At 48.6% G+C, this 18,700-nt stretch overlaps 1 protein-coding gene across 1 annotated transcript; it reads right to left on the reverse strand.

The window, feature by feature from the left end:
* Positions 1-3,760: 3,760 nt before the first annotated feature.
* Positions 3,761-18,035, reverse strand: CD8B (CD8 subunit beta). Its single transcript, XM_063078912.1, has 6 exons — positions 17,993-18,035; positions 14,780-15,139; positions 10,495-10,584; positions 6,172-6,261; positions 5,867-5,903; positions 3,761-3,812 (listed from the first exon to the last, which is right to left on the reverse strand). Exons 1-6 carry the CDS (start codon positions 18,033-18,035, stop codon positions 3,761-3,763), a joined length of 672 nt encoding a protein of 223 aa, XP_062934982.1.
* Between the last annotated feature and the right edge of the window lie 665 nt (positions 18,036-18,700).

Here is an 18,700-nt window from a genome sequence, read left to right on the forward strand (position 1 = left end):
AAATCTCTTTTGTCCTCCACAGCCTGGAAATGCCTCTGCAGACAGGGCTCTTTCTCTCTTTCCCTTTGACTGGGTGGTAGATTCGGATCAGCTCTGCAGCCCACACGGGGCCAGGGATCACTTTCTGAAAACAAGTTGCCCACTTCCTACAGGTAGAGACACAAGCTGCTGGGTGGGGGTGGGGATGAGTCAGGATGAAAGGAAAGGGGGTGGTGTGGGAGCCCCTGTCCTCCTTTGAACAGACTCTGGTGGGCGCAGCACCTGCAGGCTGCTTCCTGCTGACAGGAAGGGAGGGGAGGACACCAGAGCTGCTCCCAGACCCTCGTGCCTACGGTCACGGTCACGTAAGGCCCACAGCAAGGCAGAGAGGGAGAGGCTAGTGATGTTCCTGTCTCAGAGGAGAGAACCGAGGCTCGCAGCTTATGTAGCTCCCCCAAGGTTGTACACTAGCAAAGAGCTGGGCTGTGCTGTCTGGCCACCTCCGACATGCCTCACAATGATTTCCATGGTACGAATTTTTAAATCATCATAATCATCACAATTATGAACAAAGCTCTCATTTATACACATTTAAGTTGATTCCAGTCTTTTACTATAACAATTACCAGAGCCCTTTTTTAAAGAAAGTTGTTTCTTTTTCCAGACTTTTAATTGTATTTCCCCCAACTACAAAATCATACATGATTGTTCTAAAATTTCATACAACTCAGAACTGTACAAAGAAGACATGGAAATTCCCCAAAGTAACTGCCCTTAATAGCTTGGAGTAAATCCTTGCAGACCTTTTTCTATACATCTACAAACAAATATACCCAGAAGCCTTGATATATTATTAGAGAAAAAAGATCAAATTTGTAGAACTATATTAAAAGTTTCAATTTTATATATTCTATATGTTACATATTATATTCTATAAGATTTTATTTATAATGTTTAGAAAAAATATGTGCAGAAAAAAGAACAAGAAACTTTCAAATACTGATTTTACACATTTCTGTAATGTTCTGTACTTGGATTTTTAAAATATCTCCTTGTTGAAGCATAATATATATCTATCTCCATACCTATATATTAAAGTTGACATATTATAAGTGTACAGCTCGTGGAATTTTTACAAATTGAACACACCCATATGACCACTTTTAGATCCAGAAGCACAATATGCCAACCCTCAATCCTCATGCTTCCTTCTAACGATCACCCTACACCAAGGGTAACCATGTTCTCTCTTCTAACAATGTGTATTTGTTTTGCCTGTTTTCATCTGTGCTTGAATTTTAACAATGACCGTGTATTGTATCAAAATGAGAATAATCAATACATATGTTGTTAAAATACATGCGTGTATAGTAGCCACATGCATATAAGGCTGTATTGTAATTTATCTGGTCCCTTTTGATGGACATTTGGATTGTCTCCAATTTTTGTCTAATAAGCAGCACTGTAAGGAACAATTTGATGCATACTTCTTTGTGTATGTCACTTTTTGACATGTTTCTCTAAGATAAATACCAAGTGGAATTGCTAGTCAAAAGATAGCTAGATTAAGTTTTTTGGGCGGCCCCGTGGCTCACTTGGGAGAGTGTGGTGCTGATAGCGCCGAGGCCGCGGGTTCGGATCCTACATGAGGATGGCCGGCACACTCACTGGCTGAGCGTGGTGCAGACAACACTAAGCCTAAGGTTATGATCCCCTTCTCATAATGGCCCTACAGAATGTAGTAACAGCTCAGTTCCCTCTGCAAAACAAAAGTCAGGTGCTAGGAGCAGACCTCCTCACCGCAGCGCTGCTCTGGCTTTCTGGGCGGTCAGAGCTGAGCCCACCTCGCTTGGCAGGTGCCTGCTGCACAGAGAACAGACCGAGGAGCACAAACCAACCCTGCCCCCAACCCAGCCCCACATCAACTTGCAAACAAGTAAATGCAATTGCAAAACAGCAGCAGGGAGACATTGTCAAATATCAGAGCTGGCAGTGGGACTCAGGGCCTTGAGGCCTGTTTTTACTTCCGCTGCGGACTGGGTGTGAGCCTTCAGGAAGGGCAGGCTGCATGCAGTCAGGACCTTAGTTTCTTAACATTTATATGGGTTGGCCCAAGCAAAGAGTTCACCTTTAAAATGCACCTGGAGTCTGGTCCAGCCAGCGTCAACCCTTTTCCCTCATCCCCTCAACCTTGAAAGGCAGCCTGTCCCTTGTCCTCAGAGATAATGGGCAGAAACTTTTGCTAACTCCTGCCCACCACACCCAGTTCTGCTACAGCCGCTTCTCAGATGCCAGGAGATGGGCACACTACCCCCTCTCCTGAGCTGTTTTTCCTTTTCCATTTTCTGTAACATTTTTCACATTCTGAGGCCTCTGAACGTAACCTGGTTGCCCTTCTTACATGGCATCTCTCTGCCCTGAGCTGGCCAGGAAAAGCAGTTGTGACTTGATTCTCTTCTGACCTGGCCATGGTGCTCCTGTGAATGTAGCCTTGGGTTGCTTTCTCTTTTGGCTCAATAGCTCCTAAGCTGCTAAAGCCCAGGGTGGGGGGCTGAGACCCAGGGACTTTTCCAAAAGGCACAAGGTCCTCCTTTCTGCTTCCCCCTCCAGCTCAGCATTTTCTCCTCACACTTTCCTTGTCTGAGCATCAAGGCTGAGAGACAATAAAGAACGAATGGACACATGAGAGAGACCTGGATGCCTCTACCTTCTCTTTGGTGTAAGGCTGCCTTGAGGCCGTGAATCCCTGGGGTTCAACCCTCAGTAGAAATGAGCAAGTGCTAGTGAAGGCACTTGGGAGTGGGCCGGGAGGAGATAGCCCCGAGGCACCCGAGGGTTGGCTCTGGGTGCCCTGGGCACCTTGGGTGCTTTCCAACCTCTCTAGTCTTCTCTACACCTGCAACGTGGGCTGGACACACTGTGGGGCAAATGAGGATGTCAGACACAAAATGAGGATGTACAAATGTTATCCTCGTTATTTCTTTTCCACTGGGCAGCAACATCGTTGCTACAGATGGGCTAATGTGTTTTTATGTCACAGGAGCCATTTGCATCTTTAAACCCAGAACTTTATTTTTATAACCAAGGCATTTGCATAGAGAGAACAGAAAGTTAGAGAAGAAATATACAAGCCAAGGGACAGTAGAAGTGAAAGCTGAGAAACTTCCTAATGGAAGAAGAAGTGAACTTCTTCCTCCAAATCCACAGGTTCCCAGCCCCAAAGGAAGGCCTCAGAGACTGACAGAGCTGATGGGAGCTGGGCAGCCCCTCTCATGAAGCCTCATTCCCAATCTGGATCTGGCCTCTCTCTGCAAGGAAGGTCAGTCCCGCCTGGGAGGACCAAGGGGGAGCCATCCAGCACCGTCCATGAAAGACCCAGGGCCCAGTGTCACTCTGCCCTACCAGAGCAAAGCAACTTGCAAAGATGGTGGCTGGATGGCCACCACCAAAGGTCCCAGCTCAGGGAGAGTCCAGGAGCCGGAAGTGGTGTCATGGGCAGCATTTCTTACTCAGTTCTCCAGCACACTCTGTGAGTGCCCTTGGTGCTCTGAAGGCTTCTCTCTAAGAGTCCCGATGACCACCTAACAAGTTGCTCCCAGGAATGAGGCCCACAGAAAAAACTTGCAGCAGTTAAAAGCAGGCGACTTCGCAGGTCATTGAAATCTCCATGGTTGAGTGTGTTCCTTCTCTCTCATTTTTCCAGATCTTGCTCATTACTGACCAATGTCTTTTTGTAGCAGGACACCAAAGCATATTCTCTGCTCATTTGTAAAACCTGAAATCAACAGCAAGTTGTGAAACCACTTATTTTCAGGCAAAAGATATTGAATTTCCTGTAACAGAGGGGAATGGCAGATAAAGAGGCCGGGCTCTACTCCAAAGAGCCTGGGGCCACGAGTTTTGTATTAGTATGTTTTTAGGGCCCATCTCAGTCATTAAAAAAAAAATTAAAAGGCTCAAAAAAATGCAGACCAAAGCACTCTACCTTTGCATAGTGTTACTTCCTGCAGTGTCTTCCTAGATAAGCTATGCACAAATGCATATTAAGGGGCCAGAAGAAATTGGCCTGCTGATGGGGTGATTTTCTAAGGACAGTTAGTGGCTGGGGAACAGCTACCCCAAATTGCATCTTGAGTTTGGAACAGCCAATCTGTGAGGCCCGTGGACTATTTCATCTGCACCTGGATCATGATAGCAAAGCCACAAACCCTTTTATTCAAATAACATCTTACAGGTAAGTGTAAACCCAGACAGCAGATGAGAGTAGAGTTGTTTGGAATAAAGAGGGTGAGAGGGGTTCAGTCCCCCCATGACCACCCCTGAGGCCCCTTTTTGCCTCAGTTGATCCCCAGAATCCCTGGGTTTGCTAAAGAATGAGGTTCTGCAACTAGCTCCTCCAAACTGGCATCAGATTGCTGGAGAACTATTTAAAATGAAGGGGTGGGTGGGGACAGGCCACAGGAAATACCCAGAGGGGGATTCGTTCTTCATAAAAGGTCACCATGGGGAAGACTTTGAAGGCAACTTTCTGGAGGTCTAGGCTTAGACAGATGTGCTCAAGTTATTATCTCTTAAGTAGGGAGTACACCTGACATGTAAGGTGGAAATTGCACACAATCAAAATTATCATTAGAAATTGCCCATAAAATATACCATGCATGTTTAAGCAACTTTCTTATATAAATATAATGTGTATAATAATGAGAGTTTATATGGAAATTATAGTTTTAGTGTAATTAAAAATACATTTTGTTTCTTGGTTGAATTTACTTAAGTTACATGAGCTTGTGCTCCAACTCTATGAGACAAGGGGCTAAACACTTTATGGGTATTACTCCTAAGTCCTCACAATAGCCATGAGGCTGGTACTGTTATCCCATTTTCCAGATGAGAAATCGGAGGCTCAGAGAGGTGAAGTGACTCACCGACTGTGACACGGTTGGTGAGTGACAGACAGGATTCAACCCCAGATCTGCCCCCCACTGGAGCCAGAGCCCTTGAGCACAAGGCCCTGTTGACCTCTTCAACTTACAGGAGTGAATTTCCGCCCCCCCCCCCAAATACTTCTATATGAAGGGGGTTGTTCTGAGAGTCAAATGTAATTAGTAAGGTAGACAGATGTAAAACAGTCACTATTTTGAGGAAGAAAAGTCAAATCCAAGAACACTGCCTCTGGCCTGGGCTGAACTCTTGCCTCTGACAGCCTCTGGGCTTCTGCGGGTGCTTGGCCGGCTCAGCAGGCCTAGATAGTGCTTCTTGGCCCCTGTGCTATGCGCCCCAGCCTGTGGGTTTGCCAACTCCTGGGACCCAGGTGGGGTCGAGGATGGCGGGTGGGACGAAGACAGCTCCTGGGAAAGGAAGCAACTGCTGGTGGAGAAGGCTGGCCGTAGTATGAATCAACCTGCCTTCAAATCTGATTCCAGCTGTCTCTCTACTGATCTGTAAGACTGGAGTCATAACCCTCCTATCTCACGCAGGACCAAGTTGAATAAAACCATCTTACTATCTATATGTATACCATATTATCATGTGGTAAACCTCAAATATACAAAATAAAATTTATTTTAAAAAAGAAAGAAGGAATGGGTGGGAAAAAGTTTGGGATACCCTACATATTCTATGCATGCAAAGGCTGATTGCTACCGTCAGAAGAGCTACGAGCTAGCTCTTACCATCCTTGCAAAACTCAGTGTTTTTGTTTGTGAATGTGATCTCTGTCCCTGAAGTCTATCTCCCATCCATTTATGCAGTTTATGCTTTTTGGAAAGCTATGTCTATCTCTGGCTCCCGGCTGCAGTTGGAGGCTGTGGGCTACAGCAAGGGCAGAGCAACCCAGAGCCACACCAGAGCAGCCTCTCAGCCACTGCTCCAGGCCCCGCACACTTACTGTTTGATGAAGTGAAGCTGGGCTCTCCTCCGCAGGCCTGGAACAGAGAAGCAAGGCGCCAGTCAAGGTGGGCTGGTACGGGGATCTGAACCCATGACCTTGGGGTTGTAAGGCTGCGCTCTAAGCAACCGAGCTAAATGGCCAGCCCTAGTCTCTAAACTCAGGCCAAGAATCACCTCCAGAACTACCACAGGTAGTTCCACCAGTCTGTCATCTGCTCTGCTCCCCGGGAGAAGACAGTACCCCCAGGGACAGTTCAAATAGCAAACACTGGCACCATGACAGCCCAAGGGGGAACAACTCACGGTACAGGTGGATGGCCACACACAGAGACACCAACAGAACCAGGATGCCGGCCACCAGCAGGCCGAGGGTGAGGGGGCTACAAGGAGGACCTGGAAAAGACACACATGACTTGTGCTCAACACTGGGCATTTGAGACACGCAGATAAATACAGGGAGGGAAAAATCAACCAGAAGCCGCACCTCCCAGGGAATAACACCATTTGCATTTCGGTGTATTTCCTTCTAGTCTTTTTTGTGTGCACTTCAAACATCATTGATATATAAAATGTCATGTCCCACATCCTAACTGAAAATAAATTAGTTAAACTCAGGAGTTATTTATGTTCAGAGGAGGTAGACAATTTTCATGCCTGGTAGTGGGATTTTTACTATTTTTAAAACTTTTATTTTAATTTCACAAGAAATAGCTGAATATATTTTCACTGTAAAAGATTTAAATATATGGTTAGAGTGTCCCTTGACATCCTTGCTCTTTCAAAGATGTAACCACCATTATTAATTTGGTACCTTTCTCTTTGCATTTACACATACATAATTTCCATAGACCAAAAAAATTTTTTTAATACAATGAATTATACTGTAAAAATTGTTCTGCAACTGCTTTCCCTTCACTTAATCATGTCAGCACATTCTTTTTTCCATTTGGCAGTATGGATGTACCATGGATTATTTAGCCATCAGTGGGCATGTTGGTTTACAAACAACTCTGCAGAGAAAATCCTGGTATGTTTCCTTGCGCAAGTGCTTTCCTGAGGCAGATACAGAAAATGTGAACTACCAAACCACAGACTGTCCATTTTTAAGTTATAATAGATACTGTCAAATGCCTTCCAAAAAGCCAGCACTGATTTCCATTCCCACCCACCAACAGTGTACCCTACCAACCCTTGATATCATCAAAGTGTTTTAGTTTTTGGCAGTCCAATGGGGGGAAAATAATATTTCACGTCAATTCCTTGATTTCTTATGAGCTTCATCCTCTTTTCATATATTGGCCACTCATATGATTTTTTATGAGTTGGCTATGGGTTCCTCTGCTCATTCTGTATGCTGTTTAAACAGCAGAGTTTATATTATCAATGCCCCTGATCCTTCTCCGGAACCCTTGAACATGTGTGGCTGGTCCCTGTGAGTAGTTGAGGGCCAGAGCCCATGGGTGAAAGGGCAAGGCTGCAGATTTGGGCTCGAGGTTAAAAAAATTAGAAAGAGTTCTGGATGTCAGGGAAAGGAGAGAATTTGTACTGAATACATATAATGTGCCAAGTACAGTAATAACTGCAAACTTCCATCTTGTAAGGAAGAAAGCTATTATCATGATTTTAATCTCTCATTTTACAGTTCAGAAAAAAACAAGATTCAAAGAGGTTAAATCACATGCACAAGGTCAACCTTAAAAAAAAAAAAACAGAGGCAGGACCGGGGTGTGGACACAGGTCCTGGGTGTGGACACAGGTCCTCCCAGTTCTAAAGCCCCTCCAGCCCCACCTGGGCAGCCTGAGGGATGAGAGGCCGCAGCGGGAATGGAGTGGGCTTCTCCATGGGAAGGAGCCTGCCATCGCTGGAGGGGAAGAATTCGAGGCTGGATGGCTCTAATGTCCTCCCAACCTGGAGGGACCTCAAAAGCATGATGGTAAGAGAAAGGAGCCAAGCATGAAAGACCACGTATTGAGTGATTCCACTTACATTAAATGTCCACAAGAGGCAAATCTGGGAGGACAGAAGCAGATTGGTGGTTGTCAGGGGCTGGGGAGGGAATGGACATGAGCTGCAGACAAGCCCAGGGGGTCTTATTTGGGTGAAGAAATGCTCTAAAACGAGATTGTGATGACAGTTGCACACCTCAGTAAATTTACTAGAAATCATTGAATTTGTATGCATTAAATGGGTGAATTTTATAGCATGCAAATTACTCTGATAAAGTTTTTAAATAAGTGGGCGCAGGTCACAGGGCCCTTGCTTCTGAGGAGGGGCAGGGTCTGGGAGGCTTCCCTAGGAGTGGTCATAACTGAACTGCAGGCCAGTGATGCAGCGACAGTCACTCCTCCTGGAAAAGCTGCTGCTTCTAATAAAGTCCATACAAAAGTCTGCTTGGGTGGGGAGCCAGTGGCCAGAGCCACCCTGGTGACACCCCCAGGCTGACCTTCCTCACCTTGCTCAGGCCTCAGGGTCTCCTGAAGTCTGGATCTCACCACACTGCTCCTGAGTCCATGTCTCAAGAGACAGCTCCAAGCCTTAGAGGACAGGCCCCTCCCTACCCATGGCAGCCTTGTGGGTTTCATTCATGATAACCAGCTTTGAGCTCCGCGTGTATGCCCCACAGAACTCTGAGGGTCTTGCATATAGTATCTCTTTAATCCTGCCTCACCTTTAGCCAGGAGAACATCGTATTTTACAGATGAGAAAACTGAAGTTCAGAGAGGCTGAATCACTGACACGGAGTTTCACAGCCTAGGCAGCGGCAGACTGGGATTCAGACCTAGGCCTGGCTGACTTACCGCTAGGCTATGCCACCTCACGTTCCCTCCTCCAGTGCAACCTCCACCCTGACTCCATCTGGCCACCTTCACACACTTCCAGAGTATTCTTTTTTTTTTTCTTTTGAAGATGACCAGTAAGGGGATCTTTACCCTTGAGTTGGTGTTGTCAGCACCATGCTCTCCCAAGTGAGCCACGGGCCAGCCCCAGATTATTCTCAATAACCTACTAATGTTCGATTTGCATTTTGTCTTGGGATTTTACTGATGGTTGGTATAAGAAATGATGCAAGAAATCTGAAGACCTTTTTCCATCCTTTCTAAAAGTGTTACTGAATTCACTATCATTCAGCAGTCCATACATGAGATGGAACAGAGCAGATTTCTACTAGAATTTAGCTCTAGGATGATGGTTTCTCCCTTTCATGCCGGGTTGTTTCTATCACTGGCGTTGGGGGCCACGTATTGGGAGTATCCTTTTGTTCAGTGGAGTTTGCGAGGCCTCCAGAGACACAGCACAGAACCAGTTTATGCCTCCTCATCTTAATGGTCCCGTTGTATTTGCATTTTGTGTTATTTTTTATTGCAGTCTGCCTGAAATTCTCCAAGTGAAGTCGTCAGGGCATAATACTTTATAAACTGAGGTCACTCTGTCCCCACCTTTATGTTCCCTAAGACTCTGCCCTTCTGTTCATGGGTTCTGTTTTTCTTTTTATTGTGATCTCACGTGGCAGCTTCCCACCCCCATCTCCTGGATCTCACTAGGTGCCCTTCCTAAGGCGCTTTCTGGTACTTTATGTATTTAAGACAAAGCAACCTGAAGAGCATGAGGCAGCCCTGGTGGCACTGCTTGTGGTTTGTTCTATGGGTAGCAGCAGATGGCACTTTCTGTTTGTCACCAGTAACTTTTGGGGGGTTGAGGGCAGTATTTTTCCAGAAACACATTTGGGCTCATGGGTTCAAGGAAAGCATGTGTTTGTGCGTGCTCGTGTGTGGGTGGACCTGCACTCCAGCTGAGGTGTCTGGAGCTCATGGCACAGAGAGGCAAGTCCGCTCATTCAATTACAAACACGTTAAGCACACACCATGTGTTCGGTCTTTTGTTAAGGATCAAAACTGGAAAAATTTTAAATGCTGGTCCTTTGGATTGGATTTTTTAAGAGCTTTATTGATATATAATTTACATATTATAAAGTCCACCTGTTTGAAGTGTACAATTTTATGGTTTTTAGTACATTCACGAAGTTGGGCACCCCTCACCATAATCTAATTTTAGAACATTTCATCCCCCCACCAAGAGACCCTGTATCCATTAGGAGTCACTCCCCACTTGTCCCCAACTCTCCACTTTCGTCTCTATAGAATGTCATATTCTGGACATTACAAATCAATGGAATCATACAATATATGGTCTTTTGTGACTGGCTTCTTTTAGTGTGTAATATTTCTAAGGTTTATCCATGTAGTAGCATGTATCAGTACTTCATTCTTTATTATGGCCAAATAATATTCCATTGTATTGAGTATCCCACATTTGTTAATCCATATTTGTGTTGTTTCTACTTTGGGGCTATTATAAATAATACTGCTATGAACATGTGTGCAAGTGTTTGGGTGGATGTAGGCTCCATTAAGCTTTGTCCTGTGATGATTTGCGAGTCTGTGCTCCCCTAGACTGTGAGTTGCCGTCATATTCTGTCCCTTCTGACCCCAGCTCGGTGCCAGAGAAAACAGGCTACAGAGTCAACACTTGGCAAATGCTTGCTGAAGGAAGGAGGGAGGCAGGAGGGAGCAGGTAAGTGGGAATGTCTACCTCCTTTCAGGTGGTGTAGGGGGCAGAGAACTCACCTTTCCGGGTCACAGGGTTGGGAAGCCGGCACACTTTCTTCTTGGTGGTGGACTCCATGGTGGGCTGGGCAGTGGTAGGAAGGACATCGACTACAGAAATTAAGCAAGACACATATGTCAGCCAGGAAAACAGCAGGTGGACTTGGAGACCAACTTAAGGCTGTGTGCCTTACATTCAGGTACTGAAGTCCTTATAACTGTTCCCTAGGCTGCTGTGGGACTTGAAGGTCACAGAGCAATAGAATTTTTGATCTGCTTTCCCAACTCTGAGATGTATCTAGGGCCTAGGAAGGGGGGTCAGCTTGGTGTCCTGGAGAGAGAGAGAGAGAGGCTCTGGAGCCACACTGACCTGAGCAGAGCCCAGCACCCTTGATCAACTACTGTGTGACTTGGGGCAAGTCACAACACTTTTTCGTGCCTCATATTCCCCATCTGCTGAAATAAAGATGATCTGCACCTCCTTCTCAGAGTTGTTGTGAGAATTAAAGGGGACAGCGTGCCCAGCAAAGTGTGCGGTAGACAAGGCTTCACCCAGCTGAAGACCTTGAGCTGAAGCCAGGACCCCCAGGCCCTTGGCATGACAGCCCCTCAGCCCACCTCGTCCATCCCTGAGGTAGTGGAGGAGGCTCACAGGAAGGAGGGGGAACCCTTTTCTGCATAAACAGCATGATGCAGGTTGCATATTTTGGGATTTATTTTCCTTCTTGGGTGCCTTTAAAAATCATATAACATCAGAACCAGAGGGATGTTTAGTCTCTAAATTTAATTTCAAAGGTGAACGCTAGAGACAAGAGGGGCTGCCCCAAGGCCCACCGGTGATAGGTGCTGGGCTGGAACCCCAAGCCCCTCTCCTGGTTCCTGGGCAGGTCACTCCTCTCCTTCATTCTAACCCAGTGCCCCATGCCAAAGTGCTGGGATAGGGCAGTGAGGCTTGCACAGAGCCGAGGAAGACCCTGTGCTTCTAGGGTGCTCAAGGTGATGTGAGCCCTGGCTGCTGGGGAATCCAGCCTTGCCTTTGGGAGTTGAGGAAACAGATTTCACTGAGATGACTTTTTCCAAAATGTCAGGAGAGGGAATAAGGAGACACCATGAACTTAAACTCTAGAGTCAAGGGGATGGCGAGGGGCAGCTAACAGGTAAGTCATTTGGGGGCTGGCATGTGCTACATAAGAAGTGGACACTCTGGCCCCTCTCCTCCCTGAGCCTCCTCTGGAAAGTGGAGGGAACACATTCTGTTCTGCCTCCTTCACACCATTTCTGGGAAGAACCGACTAACTAGAATGAACACATATTAAGGTCCTACGCCGTGCTGGTGGCAGTGCCAAGCACTTCAGCATGAGGTTATTTTATTTTTTTCATGTTTTTTAATTGAAGTGTAGTTGATTGTACATGTCTGCGGGGTACTGGCTTGAATACCAGTACCTGTGTGCAATATGTGATGATCGAATCAGGATAATTAGCATATTCAGCATTACACAATGTAATCATTTTTTGTGGCCCTTTACCAATTTCTTGCTAACCCCCCTTCTCCTCCCCCTTTCCCTCCTCTGGTGGCCTCAGTTCCATTCTCTCAGCATAAGATTATAGAATTCGGCAACTTTTGGCATAGGCACTATTATCCCCATTTCATCCACGAGGAAGACTAGGCACAGAGGGCTGAAATAACTTGCCCGAAGTTGGATAGTCACTGCACTGCAGAGCCAGGATCAGAACCAAAAGTCTTTGATTCTAGAACCCGGGCTTCTTGTGTCGCCATACTGCCTCAGGTGCAAATGCTTTCTGTCAAAAAGTTAAACACATTAGGCCCTTGGTCATCAGAGTAACTATTGTAAGAGGAAAACCAGCATTGGCTATGGTGCTCAAGAGTATGCAAGGAGAGCTGAGCAGGCTCAGTCGGTTAGAGCACGGTGTTGTAACACCAAGGTCAAGGGTTTGATTCCTGTACCGGCCAGCTGCCAAAAAAAGTATGCAAGGATCCTGGCCCTCTGCTGGGGGTGTGATCTCCTTTAATCTTCGTGGCCCTAGAAGTAGTTCTATTCACCTAGTCTTGTACTTAAGGAAGCAGGGAGGTCTCTCGGCCGTTCGGCGGTGAGCCCTGAAGGGAGCCAGCTCTGTGGGCTCTCAGAGCTTGGCTGGGCACAGGGGTCTGGGCCTGGTGGGGAACTGTCATAAGGGGGAGGAGAGATTCTGTTTTAATTTCTTCTTGCCCCTGAGCCAGGTCCTCCTTGATTGCTCCCGGCCTCCCAGTTCAACCTCTCCCTCTCCATAATCCTTAAAAGGATCGGCCTTTTGAGGCCATGGTGTGCTTAAGGGGCTTGAAAAGGCCCTGCCTCTCCCCACTTTCTCTACCTCTGAAACACAGTGGTCTTTCGGCTGGAGAGGTGTGCTCTGGATACCCCCCCTGAGGAGGCAGTGTGGTGGGACACACGCTGTGTGGAGGCGCTGCCGTTCCTGCAGTGCTGGGCAGTGGGGGTTTGGGAACATGGAAGACAGGAGTGAGTAGGTGGAGGTGGTGGGAAGCTTCTGAAGACCAGCTGTGCTTATTTCACCAGCCACCTTTCCATGACCCCAAAATCTCATGAGTGGGAAGATGTGGGGCTTGTAGAGACAAAACCAATAAATCAAACCAAACTTCCCTCCCCCCGAAGCCATTTTTCACTACAGGAATCACTGGACCCCACCCTGAGGGATGCCTTGGCTTTCCCCCACCCCCGATTTAGGACCCAACACTGGGGAGAGGGGACAGAGCATCACTCTAGTGTTTGTCTTACTAACTCTGCCACTGTCCCCAGCTGTCCCTGCACCTCCCACACTGAGTAGTCTAGTTTCCGGGTGTCCCCTTGTCACTCTTAGTGTCCCCAGGCAAGCTGGAAGTAGGGCAGTGGGAGGACCACAAGGGCTTGGCCTGGCCATGGGCTAAGCTGGGGAAGGGGCTAAAATCTGTGAGAATTTCTGCCACAATCCTTCCTGCCCCTAATAGCTTAATCCTCACTGTCCAATATGGTAGCCACTGGCCATGTACGCTGCTGAGGATGTGACATGTGGCCACGCTAAATTCAGATGAGCTGTATGTATAAAATACACATTGAACACTTAGTATGGCAAAGGAATATAAAATATTTCAGTAATAATTGTTATATTGATTACATGTTGAAATGATATTGTTGATAAATTGGGATGAATAAAATATATTATTTAAATTAATTTTACTTGTTTCTTTTTACCTTTTTTAACACAGCTGTCAAACAATTTAAAGTTCCATCTGCGGGGGGCCGGCCCGTGGCTCACTCGGGAGAGTGCAGTGCTGATAACACCAAGGCCAGGGGTTTGGATCCTATATAGGGATGGCCAGTTTGCTCACTGGCTGAGCGTGGTGCTGACAACACCAAGCCAAGGGTTAAGATCCCCTTACCGGTCATCTTTAAAAAAATAAAAAATAAAAAAAATAAAGTTCCATCTGCAGCTGGAAATATTTCTACTGGACTTGCAGACTTAACTCATGGAATGTGGCTTTTCAGGGCTGGAGGGGGTCAAGGAGGACATCAGCAGTCCCATCATACAGGTGAGAAAACTGAGGTCTAGGGAGCAGAATGGCCTGTCCAAAGGCACATGGCACATTTGCAGCAGAGCTGGGCCAGGGGTCCCGTCTCCTCGCTCTCAGTAACTCCGGGTATCGGTTCAAGCAAAAGCCCTCATGAAGACTGTAAGGGCACCTGCACCTCGCTACCCCCGGAAATGCTCACCCTGGGTATGTCAGAACATCCAGAGCCTTCTTTCCCTGTGTGTACACTCTGTGGGGATTTCCGAGACCATAGGCCCTGGGACTCAGCCCAATCCAGCCACAGCCTCAGGTGTCCCTGATGTGGCCTGAAGGACAGCACTGCCCTGTCCCCATAAGAAGCATGACGCCCATCTCTGGCTCTGACCCATCTCTTTCAGACTCATCTGATTCTCATCTAAAATGGGAATCATAATATAAAGGGTCCTCAAAAAATTCATGGAAAAAAACAAAAACAAAAACAAACAAACAAAGAAAGTTCAGGGAAAGACTAATATTATCTTTTTATTTATTTTTCCATGAACTTTTTGAAGTACCCCTGTATACCTACTTTCCAGGGTGGTTGGCAGCATTAGCTGAGATAATTTTGTAAAACTCTTGTAGGTAAGTCTCCATATGTATTTTCCGCTACTCTTAGTGGCAGTGCTTTGTCATGGCTGAGAGCTGGCAGCCCTGGTGCCTGGCACACGCCTGCTGCTCATTTATAGCATTGAGGCTAATTCTTACCCACACTCAGGTTAGTTCCCATCCCGAAAGTCAGCTCAGGGGTCCCGACGGTCATGCAGAAGTAGACGCCACTGTCCACGGGCTTCACACTTGTGAGGTTGAGAACAAACCGGGTCCCCTCACGAAACACAGTTAGCTTCTCCTGTTCCACCTCCTTGCTACGCACAATCCCTTTTGTGGAGTCCCAGGCGGCCAGGAACTCGTGGTGACTGTACTTGCTTGGAGCCTGGCGCTGTCTTAGCCAGAAGATGCGTGTGTTAGTGAAGGAGGTTTTAGCCTCACAGGACAGCATCACCATTTGGTTGGTCTGAACCATTTTGGATCCAGGAGTCTGCTGGAGGACCGAGCTGCCGTGGAGCGCTATGAGAAGCCAAAAGAAGCAGAGACCATCACATCAGCACGTTTTCTCAGCCACAGTTGTGGGGCCTCCGAGTCACACTGAGTCAACTGTCAAAGGAAAAGCTTGCCCAGTTACAGGGACCAGGGACTGTGATAAATGTAGCTGGTGACTTCTGGACTCAGAGCTTACATACCCCACCTCTCAGGAGATCACCTGCAAGGTGAGTGTTTGCCATGCCCAGCTTTACAAAGGGACAGGGGAGACAGCTGCCATTTGTTGATTGCATGCTTACATGTCTGGTCTTTTGCATAAATTATATCAACCACGCTGCCTCAAACTGGCTTTGGGATTTTTATCCCCATTACACAGATGAGGAAACTGAGGCATGAAGTTACTTGTTCAAAGTCCCACTTGCAGCTGGTAAGTGGCCTGAAATTTAAACTCAAGAGTTCAAAGTCTGAAGCCAAGGTAGGTTCCCTTTCACCTTGCCAGGTGCCACTCTATGTGTAGACCTTCCATAGGCTCCAAGCAGCTGGAGGAAAGCCAAGGCAAGCTGGACAGGAGCTCAGGATCACAGGCAGAGCACATGGCTGATCTGGTCAACCTAAAAGAGGACCAGCCACTATTTCCAGACAGTGATGACAAACAGCAAAAAAATCTCACTGTCCCCTGGTAAGCACAATTCCAACCCATCACTCTCCAACCCCGCAATTGATCAGTCACTGGGTCCCCATTCCCCAGTGGAAGGACGGATACCCCAGAAGCAAGGCTGGGAGTTCATTTTAGTCTCACACAGAAAGCAGCCAGCAAGCAGGGGCTTGTTCATGAACTGGAGCAAGACTCACAGACCTGGCCTTCAGCCTCTGCCCTGTACCCGTTGTGGCACTTCAGGCAAGTCACCGACCCTCTGTCTCCTCCCTGTGAAAGGAGAGCAGCTTGGTGCTGTTGTCCTGCCTGCCTCCGAGAGTTAGAAAGAAATGAAATGATGTCCAAGAACGCACACTGCAAGCTGATAAATATCATCCATGTGTCTCCTATCTCAGGGTTGTTACTGGCTATAAATGAAATCTCGAGGAGAAGGATCAGAATGGTCCCATTCACAGCCAAGGTCACAGGGACTCCAACAAACACAATCTGACCTGGTGAGACTTTCATTTTGGCTGTGGAACAGAGGGAGACCCTGCAGACCAGGGCAGAGCACCAAGAGTGGCAAAGCACAGAAAGGACACAGACCTGGGTGGGCAGAGGCCAGAGGGTGTGTGTGTGCACGCGTACCCAAGAGGAGCCCGCTTACTGAGTTAGCGGCCCATGCTCACAATGCTGCCTGTACTTGCAGCGCGGGCTCCTTGGCCCCACAACGGTCCTCTCTAACACTGATGAAATGGACTTCACGCCCAGACCACTTCGAGCTTCCGCTTGCATCGAGAATGAAGCAGCACCTGGGGCCCAAGTGGCTGCCAGGCCTGCTCTTTTCTCCCCAAACACCACACTGCCTTTTCAGCCGAGCAGAGGTTCTTCACTGTTTTGGTTCACTGACCTCTTGGGGCAGTTCATAAGAACCAATAATGCCATTATTTATTGAACTGTGCCAGGCATGGTGTGCACATCATCTCATTTAATCCTCACCAAATCCTGTGGGGGAGATGCTCTTTTACACCCATTTTACACAGGATGAAACAGAGGCTCGGGAAGGTTAAAGACGTGCTCAAGGCCACACAGCCTGTGTGTAGTGGATCCAGATTCAAACTCAGGTTGTGGGACCCCAGAACTTGAGCTTCGAGCCAGTGAATTGAGGCAACCTGTGACCCTCTCCTGGGTCTTGGTTATGTGCCCATGAGCACACAGTGAGGCCGGCCAATACACGGACTCCCAGACCGCTTCCAAGAAAGCCCAGAGTGGCTCCTCCTGTGCTGTGAGCATGAGTGACCCTCTCCTGGCTGAGACACACCCTGGTCTCTCTTGTGCCCACTTGCTTTTCAGCTTCTGGGCACCCAGCCATGGCCAGCCCCTGCTGTGTGCCAGATGCAGAGCCAGGCCTCACCACACATGGGGTCTCATCTGACTCTCTAAGAGGGACCTGATGTTTCTAGAATGACTGGCAATAACTTTAGCAGCTTTGAATGGCCTGGACTCATTTCTATTTATGATGTTGTTGAGCTCACCAGGTCAGAACCTGGGGCTAGCAGGCCTTGTCACCCTCTGGCAGGAGGACCAGCTTTGGGCTTGTTGGGCATGAAGCAAATCAACCACAGGTTAGTTTGCAGCGTGGGGGTATGTGGGGGCTTCTTCCAAAAGGCAGCCTGGCTGGGCTTAGTCAGAGGGACACCTAGACCCCTGCCTACATTCCACCTCCAGCATCCCGATTCCAGCACTGCTCCCCGCTGGAGCCACCCTACACAGGGCACCCCACACCAGGCAACACCGCCGAGTCAGAGGACCCAGGGAGTGCCCTGCCATAGCTGTCTGAGAGCTGGCAATAGCGGGGCGTTTGTCGGATTGTACTATGAACACTTCCCGGAAGTAATGACAATATGTCTACAGGACCCTGGGCCGGAGCCAAGGTGTCACCTTTCTAGGGGCACATCCCTGTGGGGATCTCGGACAAGGACATCTTTCTTTCTTCTGGACCTCCGCCCCCTCTCTCTTTTCTTCCTTTCTTCCTCCCTCTTCGTCTCCTGCGTCCCTTTCTCCTAGGGCCAGGTTTTTGGGGAGAGCTGGCCTCAGTCCCGGGGCTCTCCGGATCCCACCCTCAGGGCCTGTGCCCTCCAAGCCGCCTCCCGGGGGTCTGGGCTCTGCGTCCTGCCGGGCCAGCCATGCCTAAGCTCGGCGCTCACCGGGGTCTAGCGCGGACCACCCGGTCCCGCCCGCCTCACCTGCCAGCTGCGCGGCCAGGAGGAGCCAGAGCCGCGGCTGCATCTTGGCGCGCCCGGGACAGCTGGTCCCCGCAGGGCTCGGCGGAGACAGTTGCGGCGGGGCGTGGGCGGGGAGCGGGACCAGGAGGGGCACCCCGGGTGTGGGCTGGGCCCGGCCGGGCGTGGTAAGGGGCGGGAGTCTGGTGTGGGGATCGCACGGTCTCCGCCCTCATCCTGCCCTCATTTCAAAGGTCTTGCCTGCGTTCCCGAAGAGCCCGAGGACCCTCTGCTTTCCCGTAAGGAGGTGACGCCACTGACTAGCGCTAACAGTTGCACGTGTGTACCCTGACCCCACGTGACAGCTGAGACCTGAGGCTCAGAGAGGTCAGGATGCTCAGGGTCCCACAGGAGTCCGTGGAGAGCGGGACCCTACCTCGAGGACACTTCTTTTCCGTTCGGGTATTTATTGAGGACCTGCTGGGTGCCCGGGGCTCCGCTGGACATTGAGTCACCAAGACCCAAGTCTTGTCCTTCCTTATGAGGAACGAAGGAAAATTAACTGGCTGTGACACACAGCGTGATCAGTGAGGGAGGGGAGCTGGGACTCCGCACAGGGGCCCCCAACCCCGCCTGGGGGGTGGGGCGAACCAGACCTAGACCTTCCGAGTCCGGAGGGACCTAGAGGACGGTGCGTGCGCGCGCCCCCGCGCGGCTCTTTCCTGCTCTGCA

This window comes from Cynocephalus volans, chromosome 14 (assembly GCF_027409185.1).
Source record: "Cynocephalus volans isolate mCynVol1 chromosome 14, mCynVol1.pri, whole genome shotgun sequence".
Lineage (NCBI taxonomy): Eukaryota > Metazoa > Chordata > Mammalia > Dermoptera > Cynocephalidae > Cynocephalus > Cynocephalus volans.